The sequence below is a fragment of the Contarinia nasturtii genome, unplaced genomic scaffold, assembly GCF_009176525.2.
Source record: "Contarinia nasturtii isolate CC-2019 unplaced genomic scaffold, AAFC_CNas_1.1 Cnas_scaffold_1037, whole genome shotgun sequence".
Lineage (NCBI taxonomy): Eukaryota > Metazoa > Arthropoda > Insecta > Diptera > Cecidomyiidae > Contarinia > Contarinia nasturtii.
Window position 1 is genome coordinate 2,010,677 of NW_022198383.1, and position 16,795 is coordinate 2,027,471.

Here is a 16,795-nt window from a genome sequence, read left to right on the forward strand (position 1 = left end):
TGTTTTTTTTTTTCGTTCTTATTCTTTTAGTTTGGTTACTCTTGCTTTTTTTCTTGCTTTTAAACTGATTTACTTCACATTTGCACACACTTCTATTTTTGAACAAAAAAAAACAACAAACACAAAAGAACACAATTCCATTAGTGAGAAATATTATATAACTTTTATGTAAATTTCGGTAATAATCGCCTTTAGCTTTTTGCAAACTATTTCCCGAAATTTGCACATAAGTTGTTCGTCATCACTAATGGAATGAGATTCTATATGCCCGGTTATGTCCATGTTCATACTCATATTCCTTTCGTTTAGTTTATGATTGGCTTGTAACTCTAGTTTTGATATCTGCTTTCACCAAATATTGAACAATTTTTGCAACAACACATTCGGATTACTAACTCGTCGGATTATCCCATTTTCATATGTTGAAAAACTTGTTGGAAATATGTTTGATAGGGAAATGATCTAGAGCGCTTGTTTTTTTTTGCTTTTGATTTTTCATATTTTGGAAATCGAATACTTTACTCAAAATTTAACCATTGCTGCAAAATTGACAATTTTAGTTTGTTTCTGATCTCATCGCTCTTTGCCATGCATCAAAAAGTTTGAGTTGAATTTCTGTTGATTTAACATTTTATTTTAAGATGCAAAGTTCGGTAAATAGGCTCTTAAAGCTTAGCAAAATAAGGCATTTAAGTTTGTCTTCTGCAAAAGACGTACCACGTCATCAACATTTATAGCTATAAACTTGTTGTAGTTGCATTCTAGCTCTCTTTACATTATATGATACGTTTTGAAATATAAACATGCTGCCATCATTTCCATTCCCTTGAGCAGTATTCCCAATATGACATATAGATATATTTATTTTAATATATACATATAGCGCTTGATACGAACTATACTTTATAGAGATATTTAAGGGTTTCATTATGAAACAAACAACTTTTCATATAAATGGCTTACTTTACTGTTTTATACTTGTCTTCATTTGCTTACTTTTCATCATCCTCTAGCTTTAATGTGCACTGCAAACTAGGGGTTAAACAATGTCCAAAATAATAACAGCTATGCGCTGCAGTACTGCTGCAAAACAATCGAATTTCAACGTAACTCCTAGACTGTAAAGTCTGCCGATCTAATTAAATCAACAGGAAAAATCAAGAACCGCAGTTGAAACATCTTTGCTTGGTTGTAATGAACCACTTGGTTCTTGTAGACCTTCTATTCTCAAGAATATCGTTTTTCATTTTTCTTATGCTCAAAAGGGAGCTTCTTCTGCATTCATTCGGTATTATTTCTCATTTGTGCGAATATTTTAACGCACACAAATGGCTCCCATTGGGTTCGTCATAATTTTTGCATCGTAAAAACATGTTTGTTGTTTTATAATAATCGTACACACTCTTCTCGTGGACGGTGAAAAAAGTGAAACACAAGTCTACACAAGTCGTTTGCTTTTCTTATTTTATGGCATTTAAATGTTACTCGTTGTTACGGTCACAATATAAAAAGTGAAACAAAAACGAATTTAAAGTCAAACTGCAAATGAAGGGTTTCTTATGTAATCTTTTGGATTTTGATTTGGATTTTTTCCCTTTTTGGCAAGTGTCTGATTTTAAGAAGGAAAAAAACTGGTCTGCCACAACATTTTTTTAAGAAAAAGTCCATTTCTACCTAGATGCAATGTTCGAAACAAAATTGCCACAACAACAAAAACAACATGCAAAAAAACACACAAAACGAGAAAAAGTTATTTGTTGCGGTAAAATTTGTCTCAGCCAGAAACCGCAACAACCTTTTTGCTTCTTTGGTACGATAATGATTTGTTGAATAAATGAAAATCTAATTGAAATATTAATGAGAGGGAGACGTGGAACAAGGAACAAATCACAATCGACAATACAGAAAGAATAGTACAGACATCACCTTGAAAAGAAGAAAAGCAATCTCATTTTTTTTGTGTTGTGAAAGTGTTGATACACATAAAGAACAAATGAAATCATCTCATCTTCTCGGTCGTTTGCAGAAATGCGAAACGCGTAAGTTGAGCTGAAAGATATTGCCGTTAGCTCTGAAATGGGGATATCATTGGCAGAGTGAGAGCAGGAGAGAAGGGCAGAGAGCATATCAAATAAAGGAATACTCAAAATGCAAATAAGAAACTAGCCAAGTGGAAAAGGTGAGCTATTGTGAATATGCGCCTAAGCATCGCCAGAATGCGATGAATATTCACCCAAAGTGGTGCTTACACCATTTCTGCCGAGTCTAATGTGCAGTTTTCACGTGTTGGAGAAAAGTCAGCTTGAATTTCCGTTGAACCTGGAATTTGCACACACACACACACAAACAAAATGAAACAAGAAATTTAATCGATATGAAGCTGAGCCGAGAGCAAAGCGTTGTACTGAAAAATGAATCGATCCCATTTAAAGTCACAAACACGAAAAAAAAGTATCATCTATCTCAATGTAGAATGGTCCGATGTCTTTGGATGTATCCTTTACATATATAGAACGCGACCAATGTTCTGATGTCATGCTGATTTGTGTAAATCATTTTCAACGCCAACAGTGCACATAATCCGATAGAGGAGAGTTCACATCTTTTTCAAAATTCCATTATAATTTATAGTTTGTCCAAACTTATATAGAGAAAATGGCTTTGACATCAACGACGAAAAAAAAACTACTTGCTTTTGTTTTATCAGCTGAGAAATTCATAAAGCGCCCGATGTGAAGCAATTCATTCACTCTCACAAGCATGTTAGTCAGCTTGATTCCAAATACACGTCCGTCACACACACATATTTATATAGGTTCTTCATTATTCACATTGTTTCTCTCTATGTCGCACCAAATATTTCACTATTTTTTTCAATCTCTTTCTCTCTGCGCCCCTTCTCTTTCCCATTCTCATGAGCTCTCATATATATCTGTTTTCAACAATAAACCGAATAAGTCTGTGAGGAAAAAAAGAAACATTGTCATCGAGAATTTTTGGATTAGATGAGCTGCTGTTTGTAAGCGCACGCGACTGCATGGAAAAACTTTAGTTTTAGTTGCTTTCAAACTATCACTTCGTATGTGAGTTCGGCTTCATTTTTCTCGTCCGTACTTTTTTTTCGCTATCTCGTCCGTTATTTTTGTTTCTCTCTAAGTTTCATCTCTTTCACCGTGGTGCAAAACGTGAATCCGAAGAAAAATTGGTTTGCACAAAAGTTTTCAAATAACATTGAAAATGAAAAATATGGAAAAATTCAAAACTCTAACAACTCTGTCAAACTAGAGATTGTTTCGAATAATTCGAGCGAAATCCGTTATTTTTTTTTTACTTCGTTATATTGAGATAGTACGCGATAAGACTGACGAAATACGATTAAATCCGATTTTGTAAATCGTTTTAATGCGCATAAAATATTGTTATAGTTCTGTGATGTGCAATGACGACGATGTTAAAATGGTTATTCGTGTGAAACAAATCCATTGTTTGGCTCTAAAGTGATCGAATTTCCGCGCAAAAACTTCGCAAACAATTTTATTTTCAAACTCTGTCACTCACTCGAGCTCACAACAACGTATACATATATGTGAGATATAAACTTTAATGCAGTGCATTGTCCCATAACAATTTCATTTTGACCGGATGCTTTTATATGTTTCGTTGCACGGATAACTGTTACATTGTGAGTGTGTGTTTGCGCTCGATCTTGTTAAGCCCGACGAGAGAAAAAAAAAGAGAACGTACAATACCAAACGACAAATTGCCGCAGAGCTTGAAATCACAAACTAAATTTAAATTGGCACGCTTTGCGCGTGCATTTGATAAAAAGCTTCAGGACTTTTAGGATATTTAAATGCCACGACATTTTGCATAAATATATCAAAATCATTAGCAATATAGTGCGCACATTTTCCATTCGGATCTATATTCCGATTTGTAGTACTTGGAAAATTAATGTTGAAATACACAATGGAATATTGTGTGACACAGAAATGGACCGCATTTAAAATGGTTTCAATAAAATAATACGCAATAACGAGGAGCATGAACACACAAGAACATTTGAATTTCCTCAAACCAAACTGTTATTCATAATAATCAAACAATATTGGAATGTTGATGAACACGCATCTGTTTTGCATTGATATTATTGGATAAATGTCGAATGAACGTAATTTGTGACGCATTCACAAGCGATATGCGGTTGTTTTTAACGATTGAAAATCGGTTAACAAGCTCATCGCCAAACATCGAATCTATATATGCGTGAATGCGTGCACATGTGTCTCTTGTGAGCAAACAAATAATTTCTCATGGTCAGGAAAGTAACATTCAGAATATAGACGATGATGATGCAAATTGATGCATGAAAAATCTCAAGAAATTTTCGTTCGTAGTCGATTGCATTTCCGGGCAAAATCTATTGATAGAAATTGAATGTGTGAGTAGAAATACATTTTACTCTCGGCTGTATAAAGTGGCTTGGCAATCAGTAATTACGCTTATTGATGACCTGTTCCGGATTTTCTGGAGCGTGAACCAACTTGAAATTGTCAGAGGTCATAAAAGACAGTGTGGCTGCAGCCGTTACTGTTCAACGGTTGGTTATTGCTGTTGTTTCTATGTGCGCGCCGAGAATGAAAATACATGAAAAACATCGTGTGCAGAGCTTCATCATTGGTTATCATCATTTAAGAAAAAAAGTTGTTGGATTTTGTTTTTCCTATTCAGCTCATTCTCTATCTCTCTCAATCGCGTGCGCGCTGTCTTTATCAGGCCAAAGTGTAAAACTCATTCAAAATAAAATCCCCGTGCAGTAAATTGTTGACAACATCGACAAATGTAAACTGGGCTTATGGATGCATAAAGTCCCGTCGCTTCGCAATACGACAATACACATAGAGAGATACGGGGGGAGCTATTCGCTATTTCTCGCTCATTCACTATTACATACAATATATTGTAATATTGCATTAGATTCTAATTTTATCGTGGAAATGAATAGAATTGCATGGTATTAAATGTTTTGCATTCAACTGAACTGTTTATCCTCATGTAGCATTTATGTTAACGTTATTGGTGTGTTGCAAATATTGTGCATTTTGGTGCAAATGAGATCGTGCTAGAGTAAGAGAAGAATGTGTGACATGAATGGAAAATTGAACAAAAGAGTGAGCGAATCTGAGTCAGGGTGGTAAAAGAGGGCGCGCGCATGGAAAATCAAGATAGCAGATTTGCAATATAATCGACAAAGTCGTGTAATTCCTTCATTGCATGTAACTGTTGCTTGTGTACTAGCTATCTTTTTTGTTTCATCTTCAATGTAGTTGTGAACAATTTGTGTTTTATATTTTGATTTTGTTGTGTTGTTTTCTGTCTCTCTTTATCCCCTTGTTAATTTTCACTCTCAAAGTCCCAAATCGACATTCACACATTTCTGTTTCGACTCTTTTTAGTTCGCTTTATTTTTCAAACGAACAATTTTCACATCATATATTTTATTCAGTAAAAAAAAAACAAGACCAGAATAATTCGACAGAGGGACGTCACAACGTTCTCTGTGAAATGTTTCGTGCTCATGTTTGTTCGTGTTAATTTTATTTAATGATTAATCTGATGTTGATGCACATCTGCAATTTAATTCCATTTAAATCAATTCATCAGTTTTCATGAAAAGCAACAGCAAAAAAAAATTAATATACATATTCACAACAGCAACACACACACACACACACAAATATGTTTTTAATGTAATTGCATTATGAGAAAATTTGCGCTGTCGTTGAAGCAACAGCAGCGCAACAGCAGCAAATTTGAAATTGGTTTATTTATTATCGTATTTTTAGCTACTAACAACAACAATAATAGTTTGTGATTAGCTTTTGCGTGCACATGCCACACTTGGTGGAGTCTGTGTGTGAGCGTGTGCGGACCGCTTGAATTTGTTTTAAATTCAAAATTTAGCATGCAATCGAATTCATTTGCATTTCACGTTCATCACATCATTTTTTTTTTAGATGAATGTGTATTTTAGTGTGAAAATCGTTAAAAGCAATAATCGAGTAGCGATTGCTTTAATATTAATCAGTTAGAAAAAATGTTTGAGGAATGCAAATGGGTTCGCCAAAAAAAAGTTATTATATTTTTACTTTAATACACCACCACTGACGTACTCATATCTGCTTATTTTCACACATTCTTTATGTTTCGTCATCTCAGCGAATTTTCGTCATTATCATCTGAAAAACAACCGTTTTGCACATACGCCAATTTATAATAATTCATATTTTTTTCGATCTGTATTTTACGCAGCCATGGTGGAGAAGACTTGATTGTGACTCCGTTTGCTCAAATATTGGCCAGTCTTCGTTCAGTACGGAACAATTTTTTAAGCTTGACAAATGTATCAACATCAAAGTAAGTACACTGCATTTCAAACGAATTGGATGATTATTATCATCATTAAAATTCAATCGTTTACGTTGTTTATTGTGTTTTTTTTCTCTTGTTTATGTGCGTAACAGATCAAAGAGGTCAGCTGCCACACCTTTAAGCAAACCAATAGTGCCGGGTGATGAGCAATACGTCCGCTTAGCAATGGACACTATGGAAGAGTTAGACTGGTGTTTAGATCAATTAGAAACAATTCAAACACATCGCAGTGTTTCTGACATGGCATCGCTTAAGGTAAACACACACATATACATCTTTTCGAAGAATATCGCCCGCTCATTGCTAAATTTACACATTTTATATGTGTCAAGTGTCAAAATCATTAGTTGCTTCGCAGGCGATCTTCTTTTCGAATTTAATTCGCATTTTAAAAGGTCAAACTGAACTTCATTCTAAATCCGGATTTAATCTCTTTCACGCGAACAGTTTAAACGAATGCTGAATAAAGAGTTATCACACTTTAGTGAATCAAGTAGATCTGGTAATCAAATCTCAGAATACATTTGTTCAACATTTTTGGGTAAGTACTAATCTCTTTCACATTTTTCTTTCTTCAATTTTTGACAAATTCTCACTTGGAACAAAAACAAATGAGATTCGACGAAAATGATACCCCTGAATATAAAAATGCTCTTCAATATTTCTCTCGCACAACTATTGTCATCGTTTTGTTTTCATTCAACTCTATTTTTATTTCAAAATTCGTTGTAAATTCAAACAGGTTTATATTAATTACAATTACGCACGTCTACATCTCTCTGAGAAGGAAACACATCTTTTATAATAACTGTTTTTCAAATATAAATATAGTACACACTGTACCTGTTATGCGAAATTATTTCTGAAAAAAACAACTTGTATATATCTGAGAGAAGAATCCCACTTAACAAGACGCAGTTTACAAAAAAAATGCTTTTGCGTTGTTACCACTTAAAAATGCGAGTGTTTAAGAAAAGCTGTATTCACGAATCGCAAACGATGCAACCACATTCCAAATGTTTATAGTACGTGAATGTTGTACGTCTGGCGTACTTGCGTCACACACCAAACGAAAAAAATTAGAATATTTTGTATATTCCTGACCGCAAAATGTGTGTGTGTGTGTGTGTCGTCTTTGAGTAACGCACATAAACATCAATTGTTGATTGATGTCAGCAACGATGATAAACAATTTAATTAATGAGTGTCTCTTGGTTATACAGCTGCCATCAAATTCATTAAATTTTCGAAAAATTAAAATTTGCTCCCATTTTGAACATTGTGTCAGCGAATAAAAGCGCTCTTATTTTCTTCAGTTTAATTTTGTTTCTGGCGCGTTGCGTACGACCGTTATTTCTACGTTGTTGAATAGATATTTTTTTGTATGTGTATGTCTTTGAGAAATTATTCCGAGGTTTCATCTTTGTTCCAATTTCAAACGTGGATCTATTTGGTGTCCCTTTTACGGTTCATTGAATTTGTTTTGCGAATGAAAAAAAAAAAAAAACATTAAAATTAATTGCGTTTAATTTGGTTTCAAACATTTTAGACAAGCAACAAGAATTTGATTTGCCATCGCTCCGAATCGATGAAAATGAAATTGCACAATTGAATGCGCAAAAGAATCGAAGCCGATCACCACGTTTTGGTGGACCACCGATGTCACAAATATCAGGTGTAACACGTCCATTGTTATCGCACACCAATTCATTTACGGGTGAACGTTTGCCAACATTTGGTGTTGAAACGCCGCACGAGAATGTATTGGGCACCCTATTAGGCGACATAGACACATGGGGCATTGATATATTTAAAATAAGTGAATTAAGTTGTCTTCGTCCGCTAACATGTGTCGCATACACCGTATTTCAGGTATGTTTTCCAAAACAATATACACCTTTTGCTCGTTGCCATCCACACATATAATGTCTTACAAAATATAGATTACGTGTCGGTGTTCATAAATGTATGTACCGTATCGAGTTGTCTCTAATTTTTTTTTTTTTTTTTTTGAAATTTATTTTTACAGGGTAGAGATTTGTTAACTGCTCTTATGATACCACCGACAACTTTTCTTGCATTCATGGCCACTCTAGAGGATCATTACGTCAAAGACAATCCATTTCATAATTCAATGCATGCGGCCGATGTCACACAAAGCACAAACGTACTGCTAAATACGCCGGCACTTGAGGGCGTTTTCACGCCGCTCGAAATTTGTGGCGCTCTATTTGCTGCCTGCATACATGACGTCGATCATCCCGGTTTAACTAATCAATTTTTAATAAATTCAAGTAAGATAATCATCACCGTTTCGCAAATTAACGCTCTTAATAACATCATCAATTGTTTTTTTATTGCCATTTTAGGTTCCGAACTAGCATTAATGTATAATGACGAATCTGTTTTGGAAAATCATCATTTAGCTGTTGCCTTTAAATTACTCCAAAATCAAGGATGTGATATATTTTGTAATATACAAAAGTAAGTATTGACTACATATATCTCAATCGTTTTTTCATTGATCGCATTATAGCGACGAGTTACTTGCACTGACTCGATGATAATTTAAAATCCCTATATAATTCGATGAGCACGTAAATGTGCGAGCTCGCGTCGAAATATAAGATAAATATGTGGCAAAATCGGCTGAAATCAACCAACCAAAATATTTTTACACACTTTTTTGTTGGAGCTGCTGTCGGTTTTGTTACTTTGACCCATTTGAAACCGCACACATATCATGCTTGGTCGCTCGCGTAAGATAAGCTTCAATATTATTTCGTGATGATGCACAGAAATCGGTGTTTTAATTTAATTTATTCACATGAGCGGTGTCTTCACTTTCAATGCATGTATTCCTGTGTTTACTTCTTTTTTTATCAGCAAAATGCAGCGAACGCATAGATGAATTCAATTCAAAGCACACTCAATCCTTTTGGGGATTTTCCGTTCGCGCGAAAGCAGGAAGCAAGTTAAATGTGTGCCATTCAAAAATAAATCCGCCACATTGACAAGAAAATTACATTTTGCCGGTGTGTCAATCGCGAAATGTGTAAGCATAACATCAGTACTAAATCAATGACGATTTATGCTTACACATTATGGTATTCGATGGCCTTGACAATATGTTAAAGTAAATAAGTTTTATATCAGCTGATATGAAGAATAGTCGAAACAATTTTTTTAAAGATATTTTGTTATTTTCAAGGTATTATCGATTTTCAATCTGCGCTTCATTTCACTAAAGCGGATCTCTCTCTCTCTTGATTTGCTTGTAAACCGCGTATACCAAGCTCAAAAATATTAATCAAATTGCATAGTATCAGGTACCGCCAATCTTAAAAATCCATGAAAGTCGTATAAGTCCCGCATGAATTTAACATTATTTTGTAGAAAATTCAGTGTAGATTTTCCCACCACGAATGGCGTAATTCGATTTTGGATTTGGTGTTGATTATTATTTGAAGCGAGTTTAGTTGAATGCGATGAAATTAGTCATTTTAATTGCAACATCCATTGAGCTATTTTATTTTGTGAATGCATTACATTTTACGACGTCAGTTTGGCTATTTAGCTATAAATTCTCGAATACGAGCATCGAATATTCGATCCGATTAATGCTTGTTCGAAATATAATTACTTATTGAGGATGCTCAATACATCGATACGAACAAAACGTATTTTGGTTTTTGGTTAGTTTAAACTCTGTTACAAGATGTTATTGAACGTAACATTGTGTCAATATTGGATCAATATTGCTGCTGGCAAAAAATGAGCATCTGCTTTGAATATATACAATGTATCGTCATGACGCACTCGATAGCAAATCCTGTCGATTCCATTGAGAGAGGGAATGCGGTTTACTGGGGGAGTGTGCGATTTTTTTGCATGTAAATTTATTCAATTCTTTGAATTTCATTGTAAACTCAACTAAAACATGTTTCGATGTGGCATTTTAAAATATACCAAACCAATATATTTTCCATGGAGCAAGATACAGAGAGGAAGGAGATCCTTTTTCCACATTAATCCCGGTTTTATGTTCAAACTCACCACACGATTAATTAAATAAAACGTTGGTTGTGACCAATGAAAATTAATTGATTTGAAAATCATTCGATTGAAAATAATGACGACAGTGAATCGTATCCGAGAATAATAATAAGGTTGGTCCAACATCCCGGCTAGTGGTATTTTGCACATGTAAAATGTGCTGCTGTCTGCAATATCAGCACTGGCCCTTTCGGCCCATATTAATATTTGATTTCTAATCCAATAATCACCATACTATCTTTGCCTATTGAAAATTGCGAATGATTGCATTTTCATGTCGGACGGTGAATTTTGCCGCCAGTAATTTATTGTACAGAGTATACGGAGGTGTTTGTATTTATAGTAGTTTATTTCTCGACCCCATGACCACCGTCAGTGTTCCACTGATGCAAACTTTTAAAAACAAAACTCATTAAAGAAACTCACAGTCGAACACATGCAAACAATGCTAAACATAGATAATTAAATGTAATAAATTTTCGAATGAAATGGTTTTTGTGTAATAAATATTTGTTTTAATGTTATCCATTTTCCGTCTCTGCGTCTTTGTAATAGAAAACAACGTCAAACGTGCCGCAAAATGGTTATCGATATTGTTTTATCAACGGATATGTCTAAACATATGAGTCTGCTAGCTGATCTGAAGACGATGGTGGAAACGAAAAAGGTGGCTGGTTCGGGCGTACTTTTATTAGATAATTACACAGATAGAATTCAGGTAAGAAAACATTTTGGCACTCCAAAAGAAAAAGAAGAAGAAAGTTGAAAGAAAAGACTAATTTCAATTTAAAAATTAGGTGTTAGAGAATTTGGTACATTGTGCCGATTTGAGTAATCCGACAAAGCCGTTACCATTGTACAAACGATGGGTGAGTTTGCTCATGGAGGAATTCTTTTTGCAAGGTGACAAAGAGCGTGAAAATGGCATGGATATTAGCCCAATGTGTGATCGTCACAATGCAACAATTGAAAAGTCTCAAGTTGGATTCATTGATTATATTGTGCATCCGTTATGGGAAACATGGGCCGATTTAGTCCATCCCGATGCCCAAGACATTTTAGATATGCTCGAAGAAAATCGTGACTATTATCAAAGTATGATACCACCATCACCGCCACAAACTGACGAAGATATAGCTGACGACCGTATTCGCTTCCAGGTAAATTCAATTGATACCAATTTAATGTGACGCGACAAAATTTATCGACATTTCTTTGATCGATCGAACTTGGATGCGATTTCTGATTTTAGTAAACTCATTTTTCTGGCTGGCTTACAGATAACCGTTGAAGAATCGGACAATGAAAATGACGACGACGACGACAATGATGACGACGACGGTAATGGTGATGACGAGGCAACAGCAACGACAGCTGGTACAAGCAAAGATGCTGGCAAACCATCAACAAGTCAAAATCAAACGACACACACAGGAATGTGACGGAGAGTAGTTGGATTATGTCGTAAGCTCACTGAAAAAGCGCATACATTTTTACTAATCAGATGAGATAAAAAATAAAATTGAGAGAGAGAGAGAGAAAGAGAAATTAAACATAAATAACGCGCCACCACCGCAACTACACTTCACTACCGTCTGGTTCACTTCTCAAAAATCATATCCGGAGAAAACACCTCCATTTATATACATTTTACAGAAATACACACCAGAAACAATTTTCATTTCATCCATCACAAAAGCATGCAAAAATCGATTTATAAAATCATCGGCACAGAAACAACGGTATATTCTAAATGAACATGTTAATTTTAACTGACATTTTTCTTTCTTTTCACATCCATCGTCAATCAGACCCCCACTTCCTCTCAAACAAAAAAGTTTATTTTCTAATTTTTAACCGAAAAAAAGGAATTTGTTTGATTTTATTCGAGAAGAAAAATGAGTGAGCGTGTTTTTTTGTTTTAAACTAATTTACTTCGTGAAATCTGGAGTGCTAACATTTTTTTAGATACAAATATTAATGAAAAAAAATTACAAGAAAAAAAGTATGTGCTATGAAAAAAACTCAAAAAGAATAAAAAGAATTGTAAATTAGAATTTTTATGACGGTTACGAAAAATACTGTGAAAGAAAGAAAGGAAAACAAAAAATTATAAAAGAATTAACTATATTGACACTTAGGTAAATTATATGAAAAAAAAAACAACAACCACTAAATTTATGCAGAAGAAAAGAATCTGCGACACGACTTTTCTCTCAAGTTCGAGTTTTTGTGTGATGTAATATGAAAAGATAAAAAGAATCCAGCAACCCAAACAAATCAATTGTAAAATTGCACATTGACAGAGAAACATCTCTTATATTTCCAACAATTAAAGAAGAAAAAAAAACAAAATAAAACAATTATATGAAGATAACACAACAAAAAACACACACACATTAATGTATTGAAAAATCGTAATTAACTAATTTAAATTCTAGCAAATAATGAACTTGGTGTGCATAGAACATTATGTATCATAAGTATCTAAATTTAACAACAATAGAATCAACAAAAAAAACAATTTAAATCATAGGTACTGAAATTGTATATTAATATTTATTTTTAAAAAACAAAATTGAACAGAAAAAAAAATTACCAAATTTACTTTCAACAAAAGAGCATGCAGAAGTCGTTGCACGCGATTGCTATTGCGTGACGATTTTTTAATGAAAACTTGAACAATTCAGTTCATTTTTTCTTAGCCAATATATCTTTGTGTTCCAATTTGAATTTAATGTCGAAAGTGAAAGAGAAAGAGAGAGAGAAACTAAGAAAGAGAGAGTTGGGGAGAGTATCGAATTTCAATAGTGAAAATCATTGAATCGATAAGCGAGAGTCAATGATTGAAATTGATGTCAGATCTGTAATACGCACGAATAAGTGAATGTGATTGGACAGTTGGATTGTATGATTTTCAAATTGGCTGCGGTTGGGACTTTTGTTATCTTCATTGAAAGTAAATCAAAGATAAAAAGAATAATCATTGTAAAAAAATATACCACAAAAAATGAGCTTCTTTATATTTATGTGTACAACTAATGAAAAGTTTAAATTAGACGAAATAATGAATGGAAGCATAGGGACGCCTCGTCACTTATTTGTCGTGATAAAATAATAATAATAATAATAGACAGACACTAGCGTACGCGCGCACATACCGCCAACCTTTCAAACAAACAAAATGAATCCCTTGAAACATCCAACATTAAAACCTTACCATCAAATCGCCCACAAGCATTTTAAATAAGAATACATTTTTAATGAAACATTTAATCATAATAAACATTTTTTGCCCAGATGAAGACACAACAACGTGCTTGTTACATAAAAAAACATAGTTCAATGTGTAGATTCCAAGTAGATCAAAATCGTATTTAAAATCCTGCATATAAATCATATAAACCAGTGTTAAATGTGCATCGGCTTTGAAAAGAGAAACATTTCTAGAATCTAAACAATGTAAAATTAGCCATCGTTTTAACCGTAGAAAATACAAAATATTTGCTTGGACCACCAACAAACTACAAGAGAACATCACTTATTTCAATGAATCGCTAAACTGATATAAATACATAGTACATAATATTTATTAGCTGTCGTGGCTATATGAAAACAAATTTCGGGGACCGTCGCAATCCACATGTTTTTTTCTCACATTCTGAATGTTCAAAACCGACGATTTTCTTATGTAAAAATCGACACAATACAATCTCGATATACCATCATAATTTATTATTCTTCAACTCGACCACTCAAATTTAACTCACTTGAATCACACACACAAATACAATTAATAGTCGCCATACGATAATTCGCGCCCGTTATTCCCGCCATTATTTCATACCAAACGCAGTGTTTTCTATATTATTAATTCATCACTTATCATCTTCTGTTCTTCTGACACTCTATTCTCTTTTTTTAAATACATTTCTTCCTCGTGCATTCAAACTGAAACCTTTTTCTACAAAATCCCATTGCACACCAAACACAATATCTTACTAGAAATCTATTTATTAAACTGAAAACAATTGAATATTATTTATGCGCACGAACATTTGACGTGAAACCAAACAAAAACAAATTTGCAACAAAAAAAAAAGATGAAAAAATATAATATTTATCGTATAACATAAAAACCAGTAGAATATCATACATCAAAGATGAGTAAAATGTGCGACGGGCGGCGACTGTACGTTTGCTCATTTTGTCGCACCTTTTGTTTTTCTTTTGCTGGATATGAAGAAAAATTCATTAAATAAAAAAAACACACACAATATTTAATTATATTTAAAGCATAAATATTCAATCAATATACATACAACAACAACAAATGAAGAAAAAATAATGAATATTATTATGATGTAAAATGTAAATGTATAGATAAATTTATTTGGTTGTGACGCTGGCGTCACAATATTTCTACAAAAAAATATATATTCTAACAGCAGCATACAAAGCAAATGATATAAAAAGCGAGAGAAAATATATTTTTTTTTATTTAGTTTTTGTGCCGTTATTTTATTCTGTTTTTGAAAAAGATTTTAATATCAAATGCCACACAATATTATAAAACAGGAAAATAAAAAAAATTAATTAAAAAAGATACTGTGAATGTAGCGAAAGATTTAACCAAAAAAAAAAAAATCACAAAACAGGAACACAACGTTTTTTTTGTTCCAAAATGTTCTTATTTATTTTCCCATTTTTTGATGATGGTGAACATGTTGAAAAAACAAACACACATACAAATTGATATTTGGTGTCTAAAACCACATAATAAAATAGTTGAAATGCACATTAGGTGACGAAAACAACAACAACAAACATATTTGTCAAACAAGAGATAAAAAAATAACGCCAAAAACATACTAATTTACATGGATTGAAAAAAAAAAACATAAACAAAGTTAGAGCAAGCATTGCATGTCTCGAGAGTAAACCAAAAATGAATATCTAATATTTAAAATAAACCAACAATTTAGAATAGAGGCGTGTAGTTTTAATTCAACAAAGAGAAAAAAAAACCAAGCTATTTGTAATAAATGTGTAAAAAATAAGAATTTCTTTTTAATTTCGATCGCATAAGCGTATTTTCGTGATGCGCATGCTCGATCGAATATATGCCCAAATACAAAATACCATCCACATCAACTGAACTAGTAGAATTGGATTTCGATTAGAAAAAACATATTCGATCGCCGTATACTTTGCGCTTAGTGCTTAGTGAGGGCATATCCGATGCGCAAAATAACATTTTTATTTAGTCGAAGAACAAAGCGAGATGTGTAAATGTTTTTTTTCTTTTTAAGAAATAATATCGATCGTCATTTTTCGACCAATTCCACATTTTTAATTTATGACAAATACACGGGTTCTTCCGCACCACATCTCAAAACTTCTAAATTTCAAACTCATTTTTCTTTTCTTCGTTTTTTTTTTCATTTCCTTTCGAAAACTCATGTGATTGAGAGAAAAAAAATCAACTGTTTTTTCGATTTCAATTGTATTTTCTTTAATGAATTCGAAATCGCCTGGACTGTAATAAGAATAGTCTTTAAAATGGCTAGATAAATATTATTAAAAAAAACGCTTATTTAGATATGAATTTCTTTGTGAATATTGTACATTTTGAAGAAACAAAAAAAAACCTGACGTCTTCTCAGTCAACCTCACCAAAAATCTGTCTGAAAACTGACTTTAGATAAATTGTGAGAATTATTGTTATTTTGGAATTTAAACACTTTTCGAAACTATACAAAAGTTCAGCCGGCTCTTTTCATTGAATGAAGAACAAAAGCAACAACAAAATCTAAATCTTTTGATTTAAAAATGATAAAATGTTTACCTGAACGTGGACAAAATTATTACGCTGATATATTGAACTAACTGAAACTAAAATTCATTTGCTACCATTTTTAGTCTGTAGTGCATAATTCCATATCACGACTAAAACACTTTAAAGGGAATAGAATTACATGGAAACGAGAAAATCGTTATAAAATAATAACAAATTAAATCATCGGCAAAATTGGCCAAATCACATTGTTTTCCCCATTTTCAAATGACAATTTCTTACCTTTATCATCAGTTCAGTTTACTATACTTTTCCTCATTTCAAAATTGTCTCTTAATTGATAAAGAACGGCTCAGGCAATATATTGAATTAACCGGTCAGTTGAGCTGACAGTACGTTAGCCAGCTAGATGGGCTAAAACAATAGACGTTATTGTTTTAATGATGAATCACTTTTCTTGTTTTAATAGAAGTGATTGTTCATTAAAACAATAACTTCTATTGTTTTAGT

The 16,795-nt window shown here is 33.1% G+C and overlaps 1 protein-coding gene across 8 annotated transcripts in view; it reads left to right on the forward strand.

Moving 5' to 3' along the window:
* Nucleotides 1–15,548, forward strand: part of LOC116344200 (cAMP-specific 3',5'-cyclic phosphodiesterase) — a 142,305-nt gene extending 126,757 nt beyond the window's left edge. For 7 of the 8 annotated variants that reach the window (XM_031772642.1, XM_031772636.1, XM_031772637.1 and 4 more), the window contains 9 exons: nucleotides 6,313–6,417; nucleotides 6,525–6,687; nucleotides 6,880–6,973; nucleotides 7,982–8,304; nucleotides 8,462–8,726; nucleotides 8,802–8,916; nucleotides 11,044–11,206; nucleotides 11,286–11,648; nucleotides 11,769–15,548. In XM_031772642.1, coding sequence (XP_031628502.1) covers nucleotides 6,313–6,417; nucleotides 6,525–6,687; nucleotides 6,880–6,973; nucleotides 7,982–8,304; nucleotides 8,462–8,726; nucleotides 8,802–8,916; nucleotides 11,044–11,206; nucleotides 11,286–11,648; nucleotides 11,769–11,930 — 1,753 coding nt within the window. In that variant the 3' untranslated portion in view covers nucleotides 11,931–15,548. Of the gene's footprint in view, nucleotides 1–6,312; nucleotides 6,418–6,524; nucleotides 6,688–6,879; nucleotides 6,974–7,981; nucleotides 8,305–8,461; nucleotides 8,727–8,801; nucleotides 8,917–11,043; nucleotides 11,207–11,285; nucleotides 11,649–11,740 lie in introns of all 8 variants that reach the window. The other variant, XM_031772639.1, reaches the window with a different exon arrangement.
* Nucleotides 15,549–16,795: the final 1,247 nt, after the last annotated feature.